The sequence below is a fragment of the Dermatophagoides farinae genome, chromosome 7 (assembly GCF_024713945.1).
Source record: "Dermatophagoides farinae isolate YC_2012a chromosome 7, ASM2471394v1, whole genome shotgun sequence".
Lineage (NCBI taxonomy): Eukaryota > Metazoa > Arthropoda > Arachnida > Sarcoptiformes > Pyroglyphidae > Dermatophagoides > Dermatophagoides farinae.
Window position 1 is genome coordinate 2,467,469 of NC_134683.1, and position 18,736 is coordinate 2,486,204.

General features: G+C 28.2%; 4 protein-coding genes and 2 long non-coding RNA genes across 7 annotated transcripts; 2 read left to right on the forward strand and 4 right to left on the reverse strand.

Moving 5' to 3' along the window:
- Positions 1–585: 585 nt before the first annotated feature.
- On the reverse strand, positions 586–1,863 carry LOC124497108 (uncharacterized). The gene is made up of 3 exons (XM_075732775.1): positions 1,474–1,863; positions 989–1,389; positions 586–921 (listed from the first exon to the last, which is right to left on the reverse strand). Exons 1-3 carry the CDS (start codon positions 1,694–1,696, stop codon positions 856–858), a joined length of 690 nt encoding a protein of 229 aa, XP_075588890.1. The 5' UTR covers positions 1,697–1,863; the 3' UTR covers positions 586–855.
- Positions 1,864–2,299: 436 nt separating this feature from the next.
- Positions 2,300–3,844, forward strand: LOC124497079 (di-N-acetylchitobiase). Its single transcript, XM_047060683.2, has 3 exons — positions 2,300–2,642; positions 2,716–2,964; positions 3,034–3,844. Exons 1-3 carry the CDS (start codon positions 2,372–2,374, stop codon positions 3,603–3,605), a joined length of 1,092 nt encoding a protein of 363 aa, XP_046916639.2. The 5' UTR covers positions 2,300–2,371; the 3' UTR covers positions 3,606–3,844.
- LOC124497106 (uncharacterized) lies at positions 3,603–4,252 on the reverse strand. Its single transcript, XM_047060715.2, has 2 exons — positions 3,933–4,252; positions 3,603–3,843 (listed from the first exon to the last, which is right to left on the reverse strand). The coding sequence occupies exons 1-2, from the start codon at positions 4,156–4,158 to the stop codon at positions 3,728–3,730; spliced, it is 342 nt and encodes a 113-aa protein (XP_046916671.1). The 5' UTR covers positions 4,159–4,252; the 3' UTR covers positions 3,603–3,727.
- A 565-nt stretch (positions 4,253–4,817) lies between these two features.
- On the reverse strand, positions 4,818–9,031 carry LOC124497049 (uncharacterized). 2 transcript variants are annotated; one of them, XM_075732980.1, is made up of 4 exons: positions 8,921–9,031; positions 8,137–8,631; positions 5,887–8,041; positions 4,818–5,825 (listed from the first exon to the last, which is right to left on the reverse strand). In XM_075732980.1, the coding sequence occupies exons 3-4, from the start codon at positions 7,171–7,173 to the stop codon at positions 5,085–5,087; spliced, it is 2,028 nt and encodes a 675-aa protein (XP_075589095.1). In that variant the 5' UTR covers positions 7,174–8,041; positions 8,137–8,631; positions 8,921–9,031; the 3' UTR covers positions 4,818–5,084. The 2 variants fall into 2 exon arrangements, with proteins under 2 accessions (XP_075589095.1, XP_046916597.2); XM_047060641.2 differs by having other exon boundaries at positions 5,887–8,635; positions 8,921–9,026.
- A 1,576-nt stretch (positions 9,032–10,607) lies between these two features.
- On the forward strand, positions 10,608–12,732 carry LOC142597708 (uncharacterized). The gene is made up of 3 exons (XR_012832344.1): positions 10,608–10,697; positions 10,775–11,610; positions 11,704–12,732. It is a non-coding gene; the product is annotated as an uncharacterized LOC142597708 (long non-coding RNA).
- A 323-nt stretch (positions 12,733–13,055) lies between these two features.
- Positions 13,056–15,027, reverse strand: LOC142597702 (uncharacterized). Its single transcript, XR_012832341.1, has 2 exons — positions 14,745–15,027; positions 13,056–14,220 (listed from the first exon to the last, which is right to left on the reverse strand). It is a non-coding gene; the product is annotated as an uncharacterized LOC142597702 (long non-coding RNA).
- Positions 15,028–18,736: the final 3,709 nt, after the last annotated feature.

Consider the following 18,736-nt stretch of genomic DNA (forward strand, 5'->3'; position numbering starts at 1 on the left):
CAATTCAATGATTTAGTGAGTTAGTGTTTGATTAATTAATCAATTATCATCGATCATTGATTTCGATATTTTTTTTTTATATGAATGGGGAAAATTTGAAAATTATTAATTACAAACATAAATCAATTTTATTTTATGATTGATTAATCAGATTTTTTTTTTATATATTCAAACCAAATTAGGTATTAATCAGTTCGTTTGTTGATAGTACATTGATTTAAAATGTGAATCCGGATCATTGTCACCGATGATGATGATGATGATGATGATGATCAATATCGAGTACCAAATAGGGAGAGAGAGAGTTGGCTGCTGAATCTGTGAAAATAAGAACAAACCCACAAGACATATAATACTTATAATCAAAAAATGTACGCAAATACATCCAGCACGAATAAAACCCAGATTGGGTTGATTATGGTGGTGGCTGCAACAATCTAATCGTTGAATGAAGAAGAAAAAAGAAGAAGAAAAAAAATTCAAAAAGGCCAACTTTTTTTAAGCTAATTTTTTTCCAATAATTGATCACAAGGTCATCATGTGTACATATTGAAACCAAGAACAACAACAAAAAAAAAAAATAAATAGAAATTATAAGTAGAAAATTTTTTTGTTACATTCAAAAACATTACATCTTAAATATCCAAAGTCAATGATACAACTTTGGATACTACAAAATACGGTAATTAAGAAAGATTTTTTTTATTCTTTTGAAAAAATAGTACATGTGTCATAAGAAAAGATTCACATTATTTCTCACAAAATTGTTTGTATATTAAAGCAAAAAAAAGTAAAAAATGAAACATAAAAATATTTTCCAAAAAAAAAAAACAAAAAATAATACTACGGTGTATTCTATTTTGCTTGTTGAATCGAATCGATATATTCAACAAGTAATCTCATAGCAATAGAAACGTTTACCTAGATTTGTTAAAAAATTGGATTTATAAAAATTTTAAAAATAAAATACAATAATATATTCATTTACCTGTTCACCGATAATATAGAATTCACAAGGAACACAATATGGCTTAGGTGATACAATGCGTACATCTGATGCCCATTGAATTTGAAGTATTTTGATTGCATTTTTTCGAAGTATCAATGGCACCAATTTAGATGGTACAGGCAATTGGCATGAAATTTCACCATTTTTCGGTGTGATCAAATCTCGAAATCGTTGCAGAAAATACATGCCAGTTGCAATGATCAACATGCTAGAATATCTGATACGAAATGAATTTCGTGAAATGATCAAAAATGATTCCCGCGAACATTGTGGCGGTCGACGAGTATTATTAGTCATCCATTGATTTAGATGATATTGTGGCGAAATGATTTCAGTTCCGGTAATTTGTCGAATCAAACGGATAACTTGACCATTTCGGCCTAATTTAATATAATAATAATCATTTTAATTAGATTAAAATATATACTTCCTGTTTTTAAGATCAATATCAAATGATGACATACCGACAACACGTGCAGCCAGATATGGATTATTGAATTTAATCCCAAAATAGATCAATTGATCATCATTGTACAGACAATCATTGGAATGAGAATACAATTCGAAAAAGTCTATCAATTCGTAATAATCATTGACATATCGAAAAATCCAATTTTGCAATCGACGAATAGATTCATCGAGACCATAAAATTTGGCTTCATCAAAAATTTCTTGTAAAAATTCCATTTTTTGAGATCGCCAAGTATGAATTATTGAAGCAAAAACAAAAGCAAATAAATTTTCAATTGGATTGGTTTCAATGTTTTAATATTAAAAAAAATGGATTGACCGATGAAACGTTAAGGACAAAAAAAAAAAATTTCTTTTCTTCAGAAACATAAAACACGAAATACTGTTAATACACTGTGTGAACGAGACTTTTCATCCAATAGTCCCGACAGTCTGGCGCCAGCCAATTTCTATTGAATTTTTCATCTACAGATTTTGTTGCGCATGATAATTTTTCTGTATACCGCGTAATATAATTTTTTGACAAAATTAAAATATGACAAGCAGTGTCACCTGTCGCAAAAAACATTTCTAATTTATTATGGTATTTTTTTTGATAATGTTGTTATGGTTATATAAATTATTTTTAAAATTTATAATTCAATTCAATTCAATTCAATTTGATCCAATCGAATTGATTATAATCATTGTTTTTGATTGATTTTTGATTTGTTTTTTCATTCATTTTTTTTTTATTTGTATGATCATCATTTACAAAGCACGTGATAACATTGTTAATTAGAAGCTTAATTAATAAGTCTGTAATGAAAATTTTATTTATAGAAAAAAATCTATATCCAATAAATTAACACCAGTTTGATTTTCAATTCATGTGTAAATGTGGAAATTAAAATGCAAAAATTATTATTGTTAATCGCTTTAATCGTATGTATTGTTGATGCCGATCAACAACCAAAATGTCCATGCGATGATCAAAATGATTGTAACCGAATAATGACCAATTGGAAGACCAATCAAACGATTGGTTATGTTTTGGAATCTGATTCAAATATTTGGTCCACATTCAAATGGAACAAATTGACAATGATTGCTCTAATTGATTTTCATCAACCAAAATTAATGTGTTTGGCTCATCATAACAAGATTCGAATTATGGCATTCGGTTTGTATTATATTATCATTATATTTTTTTTAACCACTATAAAGTAAATACTGGCTCATTCTAAAATATATAGGCAATTTTACACTGAATGATTTATCCAGTTCTGATAAGATGCATGAATGGATCGAAAATCGAATAAAAGAAGCACAAAATAATTTCTACGATGGTATCAATCTGTTTATTGATGATCCTGTTGAGCCTAATTCAACATTTAGTCAACGAATTACTGATTTTGTTAGTTTGACCACTAAACATTTTCATGAAAAATTACCTGGATCAATCGTTTTATTTAATGCACCGTTTAGTCCGAAAAATGAAAAAGGTTAGTGATAAAGATATATGAATATTTAATAATAATTATAAATCTCTCTTTTAATTGTAATGACAATAGGCAAAGCTGTTGATGGAAAAAACTATGATTATGTTGCAATTTCTAAATCAGTTGATTTGATGATTGCAATGGATTTTGATCAACGTAGTCAATCATTTGATGAACCTAAATGTTTAGCTGGTGCTCCTGAATCGCTTTACATTACTATTGGTAGTCTGATGGCATATAAAAATATTGGAGTTGATCTTAATCGAATGATACTAACATTAGGTTTCTATGTTGATGAATATCTATGTATTGAATATCATCAAAATTATCGTTGTATTATTCAACCATATAATTATCGTGGTGCAAATTGTAGTTCTAAAATTGCCAATCGTATACCGTGGAATGTTTATAAAACAATGATTGGACAATGTTGGATTCAAGTTTGGGATGAACATTCTAATCATGATATCTATACATATCTGGATAATTCAATTTATGGTCAAATTAAACAATATTGGAGCGATTATCCTGCCATTTTTAAAAAAATGATTTTAATAGATGAAAATCAAATGTCCGGTATTGGTGTTTGGATGTTGAATTATTTGGATGACAAAATCTGGTCACAATTACCCGAAAGACAATAACATGTTTGATGATTTTTATTTTAATTCAAACAGTTTGATGATAAAAATTTTCATCGTCATCATTATTTTATAAATTAAAATAATTTTTTTTTCATTTTAACAAAAAATTGAATTTTTTTTTCTTATACACATTTAAGTGTTGTTCCATCACAACGTGTGCCTTGTTCACATTCACTACGTAAAGAAGTACCAGCCATTCGTGGTTGAATCAATGTTTGGCTACAATCTTCTCCTTTAGCTTTTATTAGTAAATGATAAATAAATTTGTAATAATGATAATCAATCAATGCTTTAGAAAGTAAAATATAATAATTGAATTTTACATACCAAAAACTCGTACACAAAATGGACAGCAGCCACAAGTACCACCATTTTGTACAAAACGATAACGGCCATCCGATTTATTCTGACAATCTTGTGGTGTTAATGATGGACATTCTACACCTTTACAGAAATCTTCTGTACAAAAAATGGCTTCAGTAATTGGTGTCATTTCGTTCACCACCAAAATGATCATCACCATTGTGGTCAATGAAAATAGAAATTTATTCATTTTGAATATATATATAATTATTAATTGTTGTTAAGGCGCTCGCTATTGTTGTTCAATCTATTTGTATCGTGTAAATGAAGACCATAACCATTATTAATCAACATTTTATATTCATCCACAATCCATTGCAATAATATATATATGGTTGTCGATTCCAACATCAGAAAAAAAGTGAAATATCGTTATTTTGTTAAAATCAACCATCACGGTGATAATATTCGGCAATAAAGATTACATTCATTTTACACATGAAAAATTGTTTGGCTTCTCTTAACAACAACGAAAATAACAATATTGAATTCACGACATAAACGAATGATGATTGGTGAAATGCATCGAAAATTTTCGTTAGATTCGATAAAATAGGAAAAAAAACTCCGTCAGTTGAATTTTTATCACTACCCAAAAAAGGGAATATCATTATTTATCATTCGATGGTATTTCAATAATAATAATAATACTAGATTTACGATTATTGGACAAAAAAAAAACATCCAGTCGTTTTCATCTGTGATTTTATGATTTTATTTTGTTTGTTTTTTTTTCACGTCATTCTTGTATGTATTTGTCAAAACAAAACAATAAATGTTGACATTGAAATTGCAATGAGGAAAACCAAAATCCTTTTTTTCTGATCATAATAATCATGTTCAAGTGTCCGTGTGTAATTTATTGATTTTTATTATCATTTATTGTCTAACAATGGTTAGACGATTTAAAGAATTTCAATGAAAATTATTCCCTGTTATACGATTGACATACAATTGTTCGATGAAAATGGAATGTAATCTCAAAATAAGGAAACAAAACAAAACAAAACAAAAAAATCAAGATCAAGAAAATTCTGAATGAATAAGTTTTTCAATAATCGATTAACAAAATTTCAATTTTAATTTTTTTTTTTTTTAGTTTTTTGTTTGTTGTTTTCAAATATTTTCACCAGCTGATAGACCATCGGCAATATTATTTAATTCATCCAAAACTTTTTGTGTCAATTCCCATTTGATTAATACCAATTTTCTATAAAAATGATAAGCAAAAAATATTAATGCCAATAATACTGGTATTAATATCAATGATGCAACAATGGCAACAAATTTTCCATCAGTAAGCCATCTATCGTTATTATAATTATTATTATTATCACCGGCAATTAATTCATGTTCATCACTATCATCTAAATCAGAACCACGATTATGATCCCAGAATTTTACCCATACAATTGCAACTAATTCAAGCATGAATAAAAATATACCAATAACAGTGGAAAAAAACCATGCAATTGAAATATAACGACTCATTTTTTGATGCGGTGTTGAACCATAATAAATTGATGCATCTTGCATTAATTGTTCTGCTACGGTTGTTTCTTTGACAGGCGCTACAAAAGTTGCCGTTGTTGTTGATGGATGATTATCATTCATTAATGGTGTTGTTACCATCATTGGATCATTATGATCATTCATTATTTGATCATCATTCGTGCCTAATGTTAATACTAAATCTTGCATTGCATTCATTGATTCGATATGCGGTAATATACAGGTAGAAATCATCAATGCAATCATATGAACCGATACAAGCATTGTTGTAACTGTGATAAAAAACATTAACACCGGTAATGGTATCGTTGATGGTGTTGTAATGTCCATTTCAACCATAGCAACCTATTATGAATTACATGAGAATGTAATAATAATCAATATAAAAAATTTAAAATAAACATACCAAAGCGAAACCAGAAAGTAATGCTGATACCTGTGATGATTGTTTCAATTTTGCTCGGCTTAATGCACGTGTACGTGTAATTTCAATCAATGGATGTTTTCGGAAAGCTGATTTTTTTGGTGCTAAAAATGGTTTATTAGCAGCATTCAGAATACCATTAGAATGTTCTATTGTTTCCTGATATGATCTTGACATTGGACTCGATCGATAATGTGGCATTGTTGATGATGCCGCCGATGGTAATGCTAATAATGATGGTGTACTAAATAATGTTGACATTCCAATTGCAACGGTTGTTGAATTCATACGTTCATTCATTCTATCATTACTATTATTGACATTTTTTCCATTATTAATTTTTGGATGATTCTGATGATAAGCTAAAAATGTTTGTGACTGTGTCATATAAGAATGATTTTGATTATTATTATTGCTACTAGTATTACTGAATGTTGTTTCTTGTTCAGGATACCAACGATTATTTGTAAAATTTGCTAATCTATTAACCGATATTGGTAATGTATTGGCTGGATTATAATAACCTTTACTGCTTTTTGGATCCAAATCAATACCATTTTTTACTAATGATACATTTGATGTTGATGAAGATGATGATGATGACGATGATGATGATGATGATGATGATGATGATGATCGTGATGATCGTGGTGTTGGTGGTGGTGATGATGATGATGTTTGTGACATTTTTATGTTAGGAAAATAATCACAATTTTTTTGTCCAGTATGACCATCAACTGTTGACACTAAATTATTATCAATAATAATAATATTATCGTTTGTCTGTGAACTAGATTCTCGACGATGTCTTAATCGATGATCATTATCATTTTTTCGTTGTTGTTGTTGTTGTTGTTGATGATGATGACGTTTTTCCTCTTCCTGTTTTCCTAACGTTGATTTCGAACACGACACTGCTGTTTGTGTTACTTGTGAATGCTGTATGGATTGTGGCCATGTCGTTGATGGTTTTTCCAAATTTTGTTGTTGTTGTTGCTGTTGCTGTTGGTGAATTTTTGGCATCAATAATTGAGCTGGCCGTTGATTATTATGATGTCGAGACAGTGATGACATCGAACCAAGTAATGTTGAACGTAATAATAATTTTGATGTTAAATTTTTAGCATTTTGTGCCGTTGTTGAATGCGTTGATGAAGTCGACGACGACGGTGGTTGTGGTGGTGGCAGTGCCAATGTTTTATTATCATTAGAACCACCATCATTACCATTATTTTTAACATTATTATCAGCCATATTTGTATTTAACATAATAATTTTTTATTTTTTTTTGTTTCTTTTCTTTTACAGAAAAAAAAGTTATAAACCAAAAAAATATTTGTAGATAATAACAATTTGAATCATAAAAATCAAATCCAGATTGGAAAAAATGCTGATAATTACGTGGTGAAAAAGGTAATTGAAAAATGAAAATAAATACACCCACCACAAAAACAAATCGCTAATTAACTTGATGAATTTTCTTTAAATAAAAAAAAACACAAAAATCAATATAGAATTGTCATTTCAAAACAATTCATTGAGAATGGTTTGGATTCTTATTTTTGTCTCTTACCATTCATTTCGATTCATTCATAACAATATTATTTGGGTGGTTATAAAGAAAATTAACATTAAATAACGTGTGTGTGTGTGTGTGTGTGTGGAAATATTAATCAAATAATAAACATAATTATAAATGAAAGACAACTAAAAGATTAAAGATGACAATGGCATTGATGATGATGATGATGGTCAGATTACAATTTATAACTGCATATATTATCAAGGACGATTAATACCGAAATTACAATTACAATTTGGTTTTGGTTTATGATTACCAAGAAAAAAAACCATCAACAACCACAAAGAAAAAAAACAAACATACATCAATGATGGTGATACATGATTGTGAATTATTAGGTTACCATTTACGATTGTAATTGTAATACAATATTATATTTTCTACTACTAGATTCATAGGTTGATGCTGTGTTAATTAGATTGTAAAATTGAAATTTGAGCAAGAAAAAAAAGTCAACGATAATAGAAAAACGTTAAAAAAAAGAAAATCGAATGGATATATAGAAAACTTTAAGAACAAAAAAAAAAAAAAATGCCAACATTGATTGAGTATTACCTCGAGCATTTGTACAAAAAAAAAGAAAAAAATTTTTTTGATCGATTATCAACCCGTCAACGTAGACATCAGAATTACAATGCTAACATACGCACATGCATGTAATATTGGCGAATTGACGTTATAGCCACGATCCTGTAAATCATCATATACAAATAAACAAAAGCCAAAATATCCTCTCCTCACCACCACCACCACCAACAACAACAACAATACCAATTATATCCTGTTGTCGTAGTAATCATTTCATCATCATCATCATCATCATCATCACCATCATTACCACTTTTGTTGTTTGTATGATTGATAATTTGAAAAAAAAAAATTATTAAATTCAACCATCATTATCAATATTGATTCAGAGATGGAGCCAAATTCGATGCATCGAAATTGTTGTTTATTTTTTTTTCTTCAATATTTCGAATTGTTTTGATCTGATATTCAATGATGATCCAACCAATCATGCATATCGATTTTTTTTTGCCCAAAAACTTGAATCCAAAATTTCGATAAAAGAATAGAAAACAATTTTCGATGATGATTATGGTAAGGTCAATCATATTTTGTTGAAATTGTTTGTTTGTTCATGTCTTTCTTATACAATAATCATATTGATGATGATAATGATGATGATCATCATTGATTGAATGATCGTGTCCAGGGTGATGATTGTAAATAAATGTGATCAATAATAATAATAATATATAAATGAATCCAAAAAATGCATTCAATCATCAATTGAAAATTTCATGACAACAACGATAATCAATCGAATGTGATGTAATGATTTTTTCGTTTTCATTGTAAAATACGAAAACAAAGAAAAGAACGGAATTTACTTCATCTTCCTATATATATGATATAATCGTATATACTTACTTGTTATTGGCAAATCTAAGATGTACTCAACATCGACTATCAATTTAGAACGATTCATGCATGTCATGACATGGCAATTGCAATAACCATCATCATCATCATCGTCATCATAAACTCATCAAAACAAACAAGAAGAAAAAAAGAAAATTATACCAAAGCATTATTAGAATGAATGTCATCGTCATCATCAATAATGGACATGAGTCATAACAAAATACCATGGCCCTAATCGACAATCATGGCAACAAAACATTGAAAATGAAGAAACAAAACAAAACAAAAAAATGAATCAATGATCGGATGTTTTGGGCCCATATTCGAACATAATGTTTTTATATGTTGTTCAATAGAATGTGATTTGATTATAAATTTAATTTTTTTTTCTTAAAATCTCTAATTTCATTTCAAATCAATGATGATTATGATAATCATAATTATGCTCGAAGGCAATAGCAAAATATTTGTTCTACAGAAAAATTTAAAACACACACACACACATATCAAAGCCAAAACGTTTATGAATCCATCCAAAAGGATTATTATCATGATCATTATAATCATTCGAATAGATAAGATAGTACCAGTTAAAAAATTTGGCAATAATACCGGCTTTAATTTTGCCTGTAATCTAAAATCTTATTTATAGGTAATATAATTGATGAAACAAATTAACCAGTCTTTTCTAATAAATTCATTTCAATCTATTTTCAGATACATAATGTTAATACAAATCAATGAAGTAAAAAAAACAAAAATCAATCAAACAGGATAAATGATGACAGTGTGATTATAGTAATAATCATTAACGGTTTTCTTCGCATGACATAAAAAGTCAAATTTAAAAAAAAAAAGAAAAAAATGAATGAATTTATTAATCCTACAAGAAATAAAAACACATCGAATGTTCATAATCCATTGGAAGAAAATCCCCATTACCTGTCATAAAATGTTGTTGGTCATCATCATTTATATACGATATTTGTATATGTTTGAATAGAAAATCAAACAACAACAACAGCGAAAAAAAAATCATTTGCCACATACACACTCATATATATTGGGGACAATTAACGGTATAATTTACTCATAAATATCAACAATTTGAATGAATAATGAAAATGAAAAATTCAATGGTTGAATATTTCTACTTGTTTTCATTGAATTTCATATGGTATGTATGTTTTTCTTTTCTTCCTCTCAACCATGATTATGATTATGATCATGATGATGATAATATGATAATAATAATAATAAATGGTAAGCCATTATCACCACATTAGAATCGCATGCACACACACACACACATACATACACATTTCATATATTTTGAATCCTTTTTAATGAAACAAATGTAAATTAGCTTTAAGCAAGATTTTCTTTTTTCTATTCATAAAAATAGTGAAAAGTAAAAAAAAACAACAACAACAATGGGCAATCAATCTCTTTTACCTGCTTTGTATGTGTAAGTTATTTCATAATTCAATTTAAATAACGGTCCTGACCATACTTTTTATATTGATGAAAAAAAAAGAAATTATTTTCAACCGAAACGAAAATTTTCTTTTTACAGCAATAAAAAAAATGAGAAACTACCGGAATCATAAACTAAAATTTTCACATAAGATTAACAACAACAACAACAACAACAACAAGTAGGATGTCAAATAGATTTTTTTATTATTATTCAATTTGTGATTACGACTCAATCATCATCATCGTTGTTGTTGTTGTCCATCATCATCGTCATCATCATTATCATCATGATGGAATTGCTAATGTAAGTTTCTTATTTATATGTATATATGGAATGATTGAATACAAATTTTTCTTTTTATTTTATTTTTTTTTGTTTAGTTTTTTTATCTGAAACTGACTGATTAATACACTCATACATATCACACCTTTGTTATTGTGTATTCATTTTATCGTAGTCTTGTTGTTGTTTTGGCTACTTGAATTTTTTTTCCTATCATTTTATACTTAATCCATTCAACAACAACAACAACAGTAGTAGTAGTGGACACAATTGAAACGAATGATCCAATGATTAATGCGGTTGTTATTCAATGATTTTTGTTATCATCCACACACACACACACACACACGAATGTGATTTGAGAAGAAAAAGTTTTTGAATACCAAACGCGAATGACGCGATATGACCGTATATGTTTTTATTTTTATTTTTTTCTTATTTTTCAATCATCAATGGGCAATAATCACATTACACATCAATACATTGTAACCTTGATGGTATAAGGGATTATCTTCTATCAAAACAACAACAACAACAACAATAACAACAACAAAAACAAACGAAATGAATTAATGAATGAATCGAATCTATCTTTGTGTACATTTCAACAATTCATTTCATTTTTTTTATATCTTTAAAAAAAATGATGATGATTGTTGTAAATTTAATGCCCACTTCACCATTTTTTTTACGACTATAAAAAACATATATATACATACACACACAGAACCATGATCACACGACCATCAAACAAGTATCCATTTGATGATGATGATGATGATAATGAGTGGATAGAATTCGAATTGAAATGATTCGAATATTATCTTATTATTTACCACCACATTTCAATTACAAATACTATCAGTAACGAGTTTTCAATGCGACAAGAACTTGAATGTGAATCCAATTTGCTATTATTAGAAACAAAAAAAAAGTATTTTTCTTGCAAAAAAAAAACATTTAAAAATTTTTTTTTCCAATAACTGCCATTTTATTTTTCTTTTTTAATTGGAAAAAATTTTTTTAGATTTTGCCTTTACTTTCAAATTCAAAATTTCAAATCGAATCGAATCCAATCATCATAATCAAAAATGATGGCTCATATTTCGTTTGATCAGATAACATCAACCGTGATGATGATGATGATGATGATATAAACTTGTTCACATAGCTCCATAATAATGTTTGATGATGGTTTTCATTGGAAGAAGAAGAAGAAGAAAAAAAATCTGATAAGGATATTACTACTACAGTGTGCAGTTTTGGAATGATGATGATTATTGCAATTAAGATCAGAAAAAAAAACCAAAAAATGTGGCAAAAAAAATGAATTCCAAACTATAAACTAATCCAGGACAAGTCATTTAAAATATAATGAATGAATGAATTGATGAAAAAGTTGAATTCATTCATTCATTCATTTTCATTTTTTATTCACTCTAATTGAAAAATCCATCCAACAATCGGTTGTCATTTATTCTTGATTTTCATCATCTTTAGCCTTTTTTTTCCTGTCTACATATATCTTGATATAATAGATGATGATATACCATACCATATACTCTAATTATCATTCTAAAATGATAACGGCAAATAATATGCCCGAAGAAATAAAACTTGAAAAAAAATGATCATCATCAGACAAGTTTAAATTTAGAACATTTATTGTCGAAAAAAACTTGTCTAAAAGAATTTCTAGATGATTTTAAATACGGGAAGAAAAAATGAAGCAAAGAAAAAAAAAATTCAAATGAAATGAATCGAAACCAAGTTTTACGTGAAAAGTATACATAGGAAAAATTCAGCCTTGAAGAATCAATTTGTCAATTTCTTTAATTTTTTTTTTTTTTTGACAATCGCAAGTCTGCCAAACAACTCTAACTAGAATTTTGTATTCTATTTCCTTGAGTAAAAAAAAAAAATTCTTGAAATCAAAAAAAAAAATAAATGAAAACTATCTGTCTTCACTCTATATACTAATTGACTATTGAGAGAGGTAAACTAGAAATGTAATCCACTCGAAATGCAGAGCCGCCACCGCCACCGTCACCACCACCACCACCACCACCAACACTGCTTAGCAGATAATGATGTGTCATTTTATTGATTTTAGTCAGTTAAATGAATGTTGTTGTTTTCTTGAGATTTTGAAATGCTAAAATTTTTCTTATGATCATCATCATCATCATCATCATCAAAGAGACAAGACATCATCTTCGTCAAGGAAAACTGATATCTCACACGCACCACCTATGCACACACGGATAGCAAAAAAAAACTGCTTCTTAGAGATGATAAATGAACAAATTTTGATTTCAATGAATTCCATTACCATGATGAATATATATGTCATCATACTTGAAGATCGGGAAAAAGAGATGGAAAAAAAATTATTTATTGAATTAATGGATGCAAAATGATAAAAAAAATTTAAAAATTCAAGAAATGAGATTTAATAAATAAATAAAATTAAAACGAAAAAAAAAAATCACTTATCATTATTTACAATCATCATCATCATCATCATCATCATCATCATCATCAGAATTTTTATTTTCTTCGCTTCAATTGAATTTTATTTTCTGGTCTCTTATCTATATATGGTTGTCGAGATGATGATGATGATGATGATGTTTGTTTTCATCGTCATCATGTTGTTGTTGTTGTTGTTGTTGTTGTTGCTTGTTCACATATCCACCCTACCATTTATTTCATGAATTTGTTCATTTTTAATTCATTATAAACGAATATATTAATTAATTCACAGCAATCTGATGAAAGAAAATCTTGAAATGGCCATCACATTCATTCATGATGATGATGATGATGATAATGTGTTGTTGTTGTTGACGTTGATCATTTTTATTCATCATAATTCGAAAATGTCATCATCATCATCAAACGATGACAAACATTTGAGAATTTGCTTCAATGTCTATTGGAAATTTTTCGTTCTTCTTTCCACATCCACAGGTATCAGTCAGATATATATATATTTTTTTTTGGATATTTACAAGTTTGAAAAGTAAATTGGATTTCACTTCTTTTTTCTTCTTCATAATCAACATCACCATCATCGTTGACCATAGCAATAAGTAGAGAAAAAAAGCCAAAAGGTCAATATTGACGATGAAGACAGGTAATGAAGAAAAAAAAATAAATAAATAAAAATAAAATAAAAAAAAACAAGTAACATTTTGCAAAAAAAAAAGTTGAAATGCAAAAAATTCACTTGTTGCTGCTATACACACATTACGGGCGGCCACGTATGTGTCTAGCTGTTGAGAAAAAAAATTAAAATCAATCAAGATAGAAGTAGAAGTGAATATATGAGATATAGGAAATGGAGAATTAGAGATAAAAATAGGAAAAGAAATCTCTTTTTTTTCAACCATAGAATTACCCTGAAAGTGATCATCAATTGAGGGCCATAAATCTTGTCAACCACCACACCATCAATGCTGTTTTTTTTTCCTTTTCGAAAGGAATTTATTTATGTAGAAAAAAAAACTTTTTTCGGCTAATTTTTTTTAGAAAAAAAAAGCTAGAAACGAATGAAATAAATAAAGAGATCGTCGGTATTGATAGAGGAAAAAAAATTTTTTTCCAAAGTAAAAAAAAAAATTCGATGAATATTTCCACATTTTGAATCGATTCAGTCGGACTTTGATATAAAATTGGTTATCAATTTTTTTTTGACATTTAAATGATTTAACCATTGAAAAATGTGTATACGTGTATGAGCGTGCATGTATGAACGGATTGAGATGATATGTTTTCTGGTCACAAAAAAAAACAAAATGGAACCAGGTAAACAAAAATCACAACAAAAACGTTTGGCATACACACACACACACACACAAAAACATACACATCATTTTTCCGGTAAAAAAAATTTATATTCAAAGCACAACTGAATGAGTCATAATGGGTGATTGAATTTGAAAATTGAGATGCAAAGTTGATATCGATGATCATGATGGATGGATATTTTTTTTACTGTAGTTTTTTGAAAATTTTCAAAAGAAACAAATTCATAAAAAAAATTGCAAAATTAACCAAACTTACCCGAGCTTACAATTGGGTGGATATAGATTCGAATCGTCGAATATTATTCATCGATGATGATGATGATGATGATGAACATTTACACAATGTTATTGGCAATGGTTTTCTACTACACTGTTTTTTAATCATCATCGATCATCATTAATTTTTTTTTTTGTTAAACGCCAACACCATCATCATCATCAGCAGCAGCATTAACTAACCAACCAATCAACCACAAACCGACACCAACACCAAATATAAAATGATTATATTATAATCGTCACCATCCATTGGATCTTCAAATATACAATCTATAACCAAATAGAGAAAAAAAAGAAACAACAAAATATATCATCATCATCATATAATATAATATAAAAACAGAAGCAAAGTAAAAGGAAACAACAACAACAACAAAAAAATCATCGAAAAGTAACAGGCAAAGTAAAAAAAAAATTGTATATGATTGAGTCTGATTAATTATATATATAGCTAAATTTGTATATATAATGCCGGCGTCAACGTCGGCAGCAATAGTGATGATGATGGTGAATGTTTTAATAATTTTTTTTTGTTCTATCCACAAAGCACACACACCATAACTCTGTAAAAAAAAAGTTTCGAGGATAAATAAATACTGAATATAATATTGAGAATTATAAAAAGAGACCAAAAAAAAAAAGAGATCTGGATGTTGTGATTCGATTGGATACAAAAATAAAAATAAAAAAAGGGGAAAAAAAACATTGAACATAGAGAAAAGCAACAAATTCAACCTAGAAAAAAAAGAGGATATGAAAACGGGAAAAAAAAGCCAGTGAATAAAGGAAATTTTGATCATTCTCTTTCTTCGATATTAAATTTTTTGTTGAGATTTTATCATCATCAAGAAAAAAAAATATCATCATTGATTTGATGACGAGAAATAAAAAAACAAAACAAATGTGACGTTACCACGTCACCACAAATGTATTTTTTTTAGCAACAAAAAAAAATTTCATGATGATCGATAAAGGTAAATTTTATACATACTAATTTTTCAGGTCGACATTTTACATGATTCGGAAATTTTGGATCGAAAGAAAAACTCCAGGATCACCTCTCTCTCTCTCTCTTTGTCTCTCACTATCATCGATGAATTCTAGTAAAATAAAAAAAAGAGAATAGAAAATCTGCTATGAAAACATTCTGTTGTTGTTGTTGTTGTTGTATTCATTAGTTGTGTTTGAAAAAGTTGATTTTTTTGTTTGTATATATGATCAACACAGGATGATGATGATGATGATGATGAAAAATATGGAAACGTGTTCGATTCGATTCGAAATCACATCATCGAATGTTTGTCGATGTGTTTATGTGTGTGTATGGATATCTTTTGAAAGATGAAACAGAAAAAAAATGGTTACTTCGACTGTGTGTTGGCTGTTGTTGTTTACCACCACATCATCATCATCATCATCAACAAAATGTAGAAACATACTGAATTTCTATCTCTCTCTCTCTCTCTCTCTCTCTCTTCAAAAAAAAAATTTCGAAAAAAAACCTTCCATTGATGTGAATCTGTGTATATAATAAATGTACTTGATGATGGTATATAGTGAATGTTCAACAATTTCAATGTTGAATATATTAATCTTCTGTATGTACAACAGCAACAACAACAACAACAACACATGCAAACATATACACAACACATATAGTGAAAAAAAATAAAAAAGCAGACATACCAATATCAACAGAGGACTACCAAGTCAGCAAATATCATCATCATCATCATCATTGCCGACAACAACGATGAAGACCACGACCACGATGACGACGACGACAACAACAACAACGTCGAAATCTCTCGTGAAAAAAAAATAAAATTTCGAACCGAAACGCGAAATTTTTTCTTCTTTTTTTCTATTGAAACAACAACAACACACAGAGAGAGAACAAAATTTAACAAATGAATAAATTAAATGAATAATATATTTGGCAAATGAGGAGGAAGGAAAAAAAAGATTCCGTTTTTTTTAAAGAAAAAAAAACATATTTCCAACATATTAACAATATATATATATAAATATGTTTGGTAATGGCTACAATTAATGTAATTTTGTTTACATTTTATGATAGTAGCAATTTTTTTTCTTTTTTTTTGAACAATAAACCTAAACTAGAAAAAATGATAGCAGCATTAGTAACAGTGAATAATAATGTGAATGCAACAAGTATACAAACAAAAAAAAAAATGTGTATGAATTTTACATTCAGACTACAACCAAATCGAATCGATCGGTATAGTCATGCTTTTAACATATATTATAACAAATATATATATATACAGGAAACGAATGATTCGAATTTGACCAAAAAAAAAAAAAAAAAAAGAAAAAAAAACACCAAAATGAACGTGTTGGTGTTTTCTTCTATCAACAAAAAAAAAATTAACCATAAAAGCATTTATTATATTGTATAGAATCAACATTCATGATGATGATGATGACAAAATGTCATTGTCAATGGTAAATTCTATCGTCAAATGAACCTACATGTTGATTTGATAAACGGAAATCGAATCAAACAAACAAACAAAAACATAACATACAGACACATGGACACAAAAAAACAAATGGAAAAAAGATGGCTAAATTTAATAATTGCAAGCAGAATGAGTTCTGTTGATTCGCGAATCAATTTATTTGCCAAAATGTTCGATTTGATGGAAATGATTTTTTTTTCATTTAAAATGTTGATGTATAAATGATTATTCGAATTCAAATTTGATGATGATGATGAGGAAGAAGAAAAATGAAAATAATTTTTTTTCACCTTGATTATCAAGTGCAAGGTATTTTCAAACGATTTGATCTGGTATCATCGTCATTTGGATTTGTATTTTTTTTCTTATTAATAATTCGAATTAGCCTATGGCTACAAGAAGAAGAAGAAATTCACCATGACCAATATCATTGATGATGATCGTTGATGATGATAACACAGACACAAACACACACATAAACATGTATAATAATTCAAATAGTACGTATATCGTATTCGAAGATAAATAAATTTTAAATGAATTTTCAAGTATTTGAAGCATCATCATCATCAGAAAAAATAAATTCAAGACAAGTTTGTTGTAGATGATTGGCAATGATCATCAGTGTCATCATTGCCAATAAATATACTCAATATATTGTATCATCAATATGATGATGATGATGATATTTGGCTGACTGATTCTTTTTTTTCAAAATTCTTGAGAAATGATTCGAATTTTATCATCAGAGTAAGACGTATGTAGAAATTTCAAGTGTGTGTGTGTGTGTGTGTGTATGCGGTGTGTTCATAATCATCATAGGGTACTTATGGAAAAAAAACTCACCTGGAGATTTTTTTTTTGTTTTCATAATCTCGTCAGCAACAACACAAGTCGAATGATAGTATACTGAGTGGTAAAGTGGAGAGAGAGAGAAAGAAAAAAATAGAGGACATTATTTTAAATCAGCAAAATCACTTTTTTTTTCGAAAAAAAAAATTGACGAAAAAAAAAACCAACCATCAACAAACTCACTTGATCGGCGTAAAAATTCATTTTCAAGTCGTAAAACATGTTTATTTTGCTCCCCACCACCACCACCACCATTATCATCCCTCTTTGCATTTAAAAAAAAATTACAAATTGACATTTTCAAAAAAAACACGCACGCTGGACATTTTTTTTTTGTTTCGTCGTTTCAGGTCATCAACATTGGATATTCGAAGCACAAAAAAAAAGATTTCGTCGGTTCGAAATCGAAATTAATCAATCAATTTTAATTTGATTTTGGAACACGATCCACAAAATTAAAACAAAAATTTACAATTTACATTCAAATCGATTATTTCTTGATTGTCTGTTAAATGGAAATAACCCAATATGATATGATGAATGTTGGAGAATAGAAAAGATATAATGATTATAAAAAAAAATAAAATCAATCAATCAATCGATATCGATGAACTTTGATTTTAATACACTC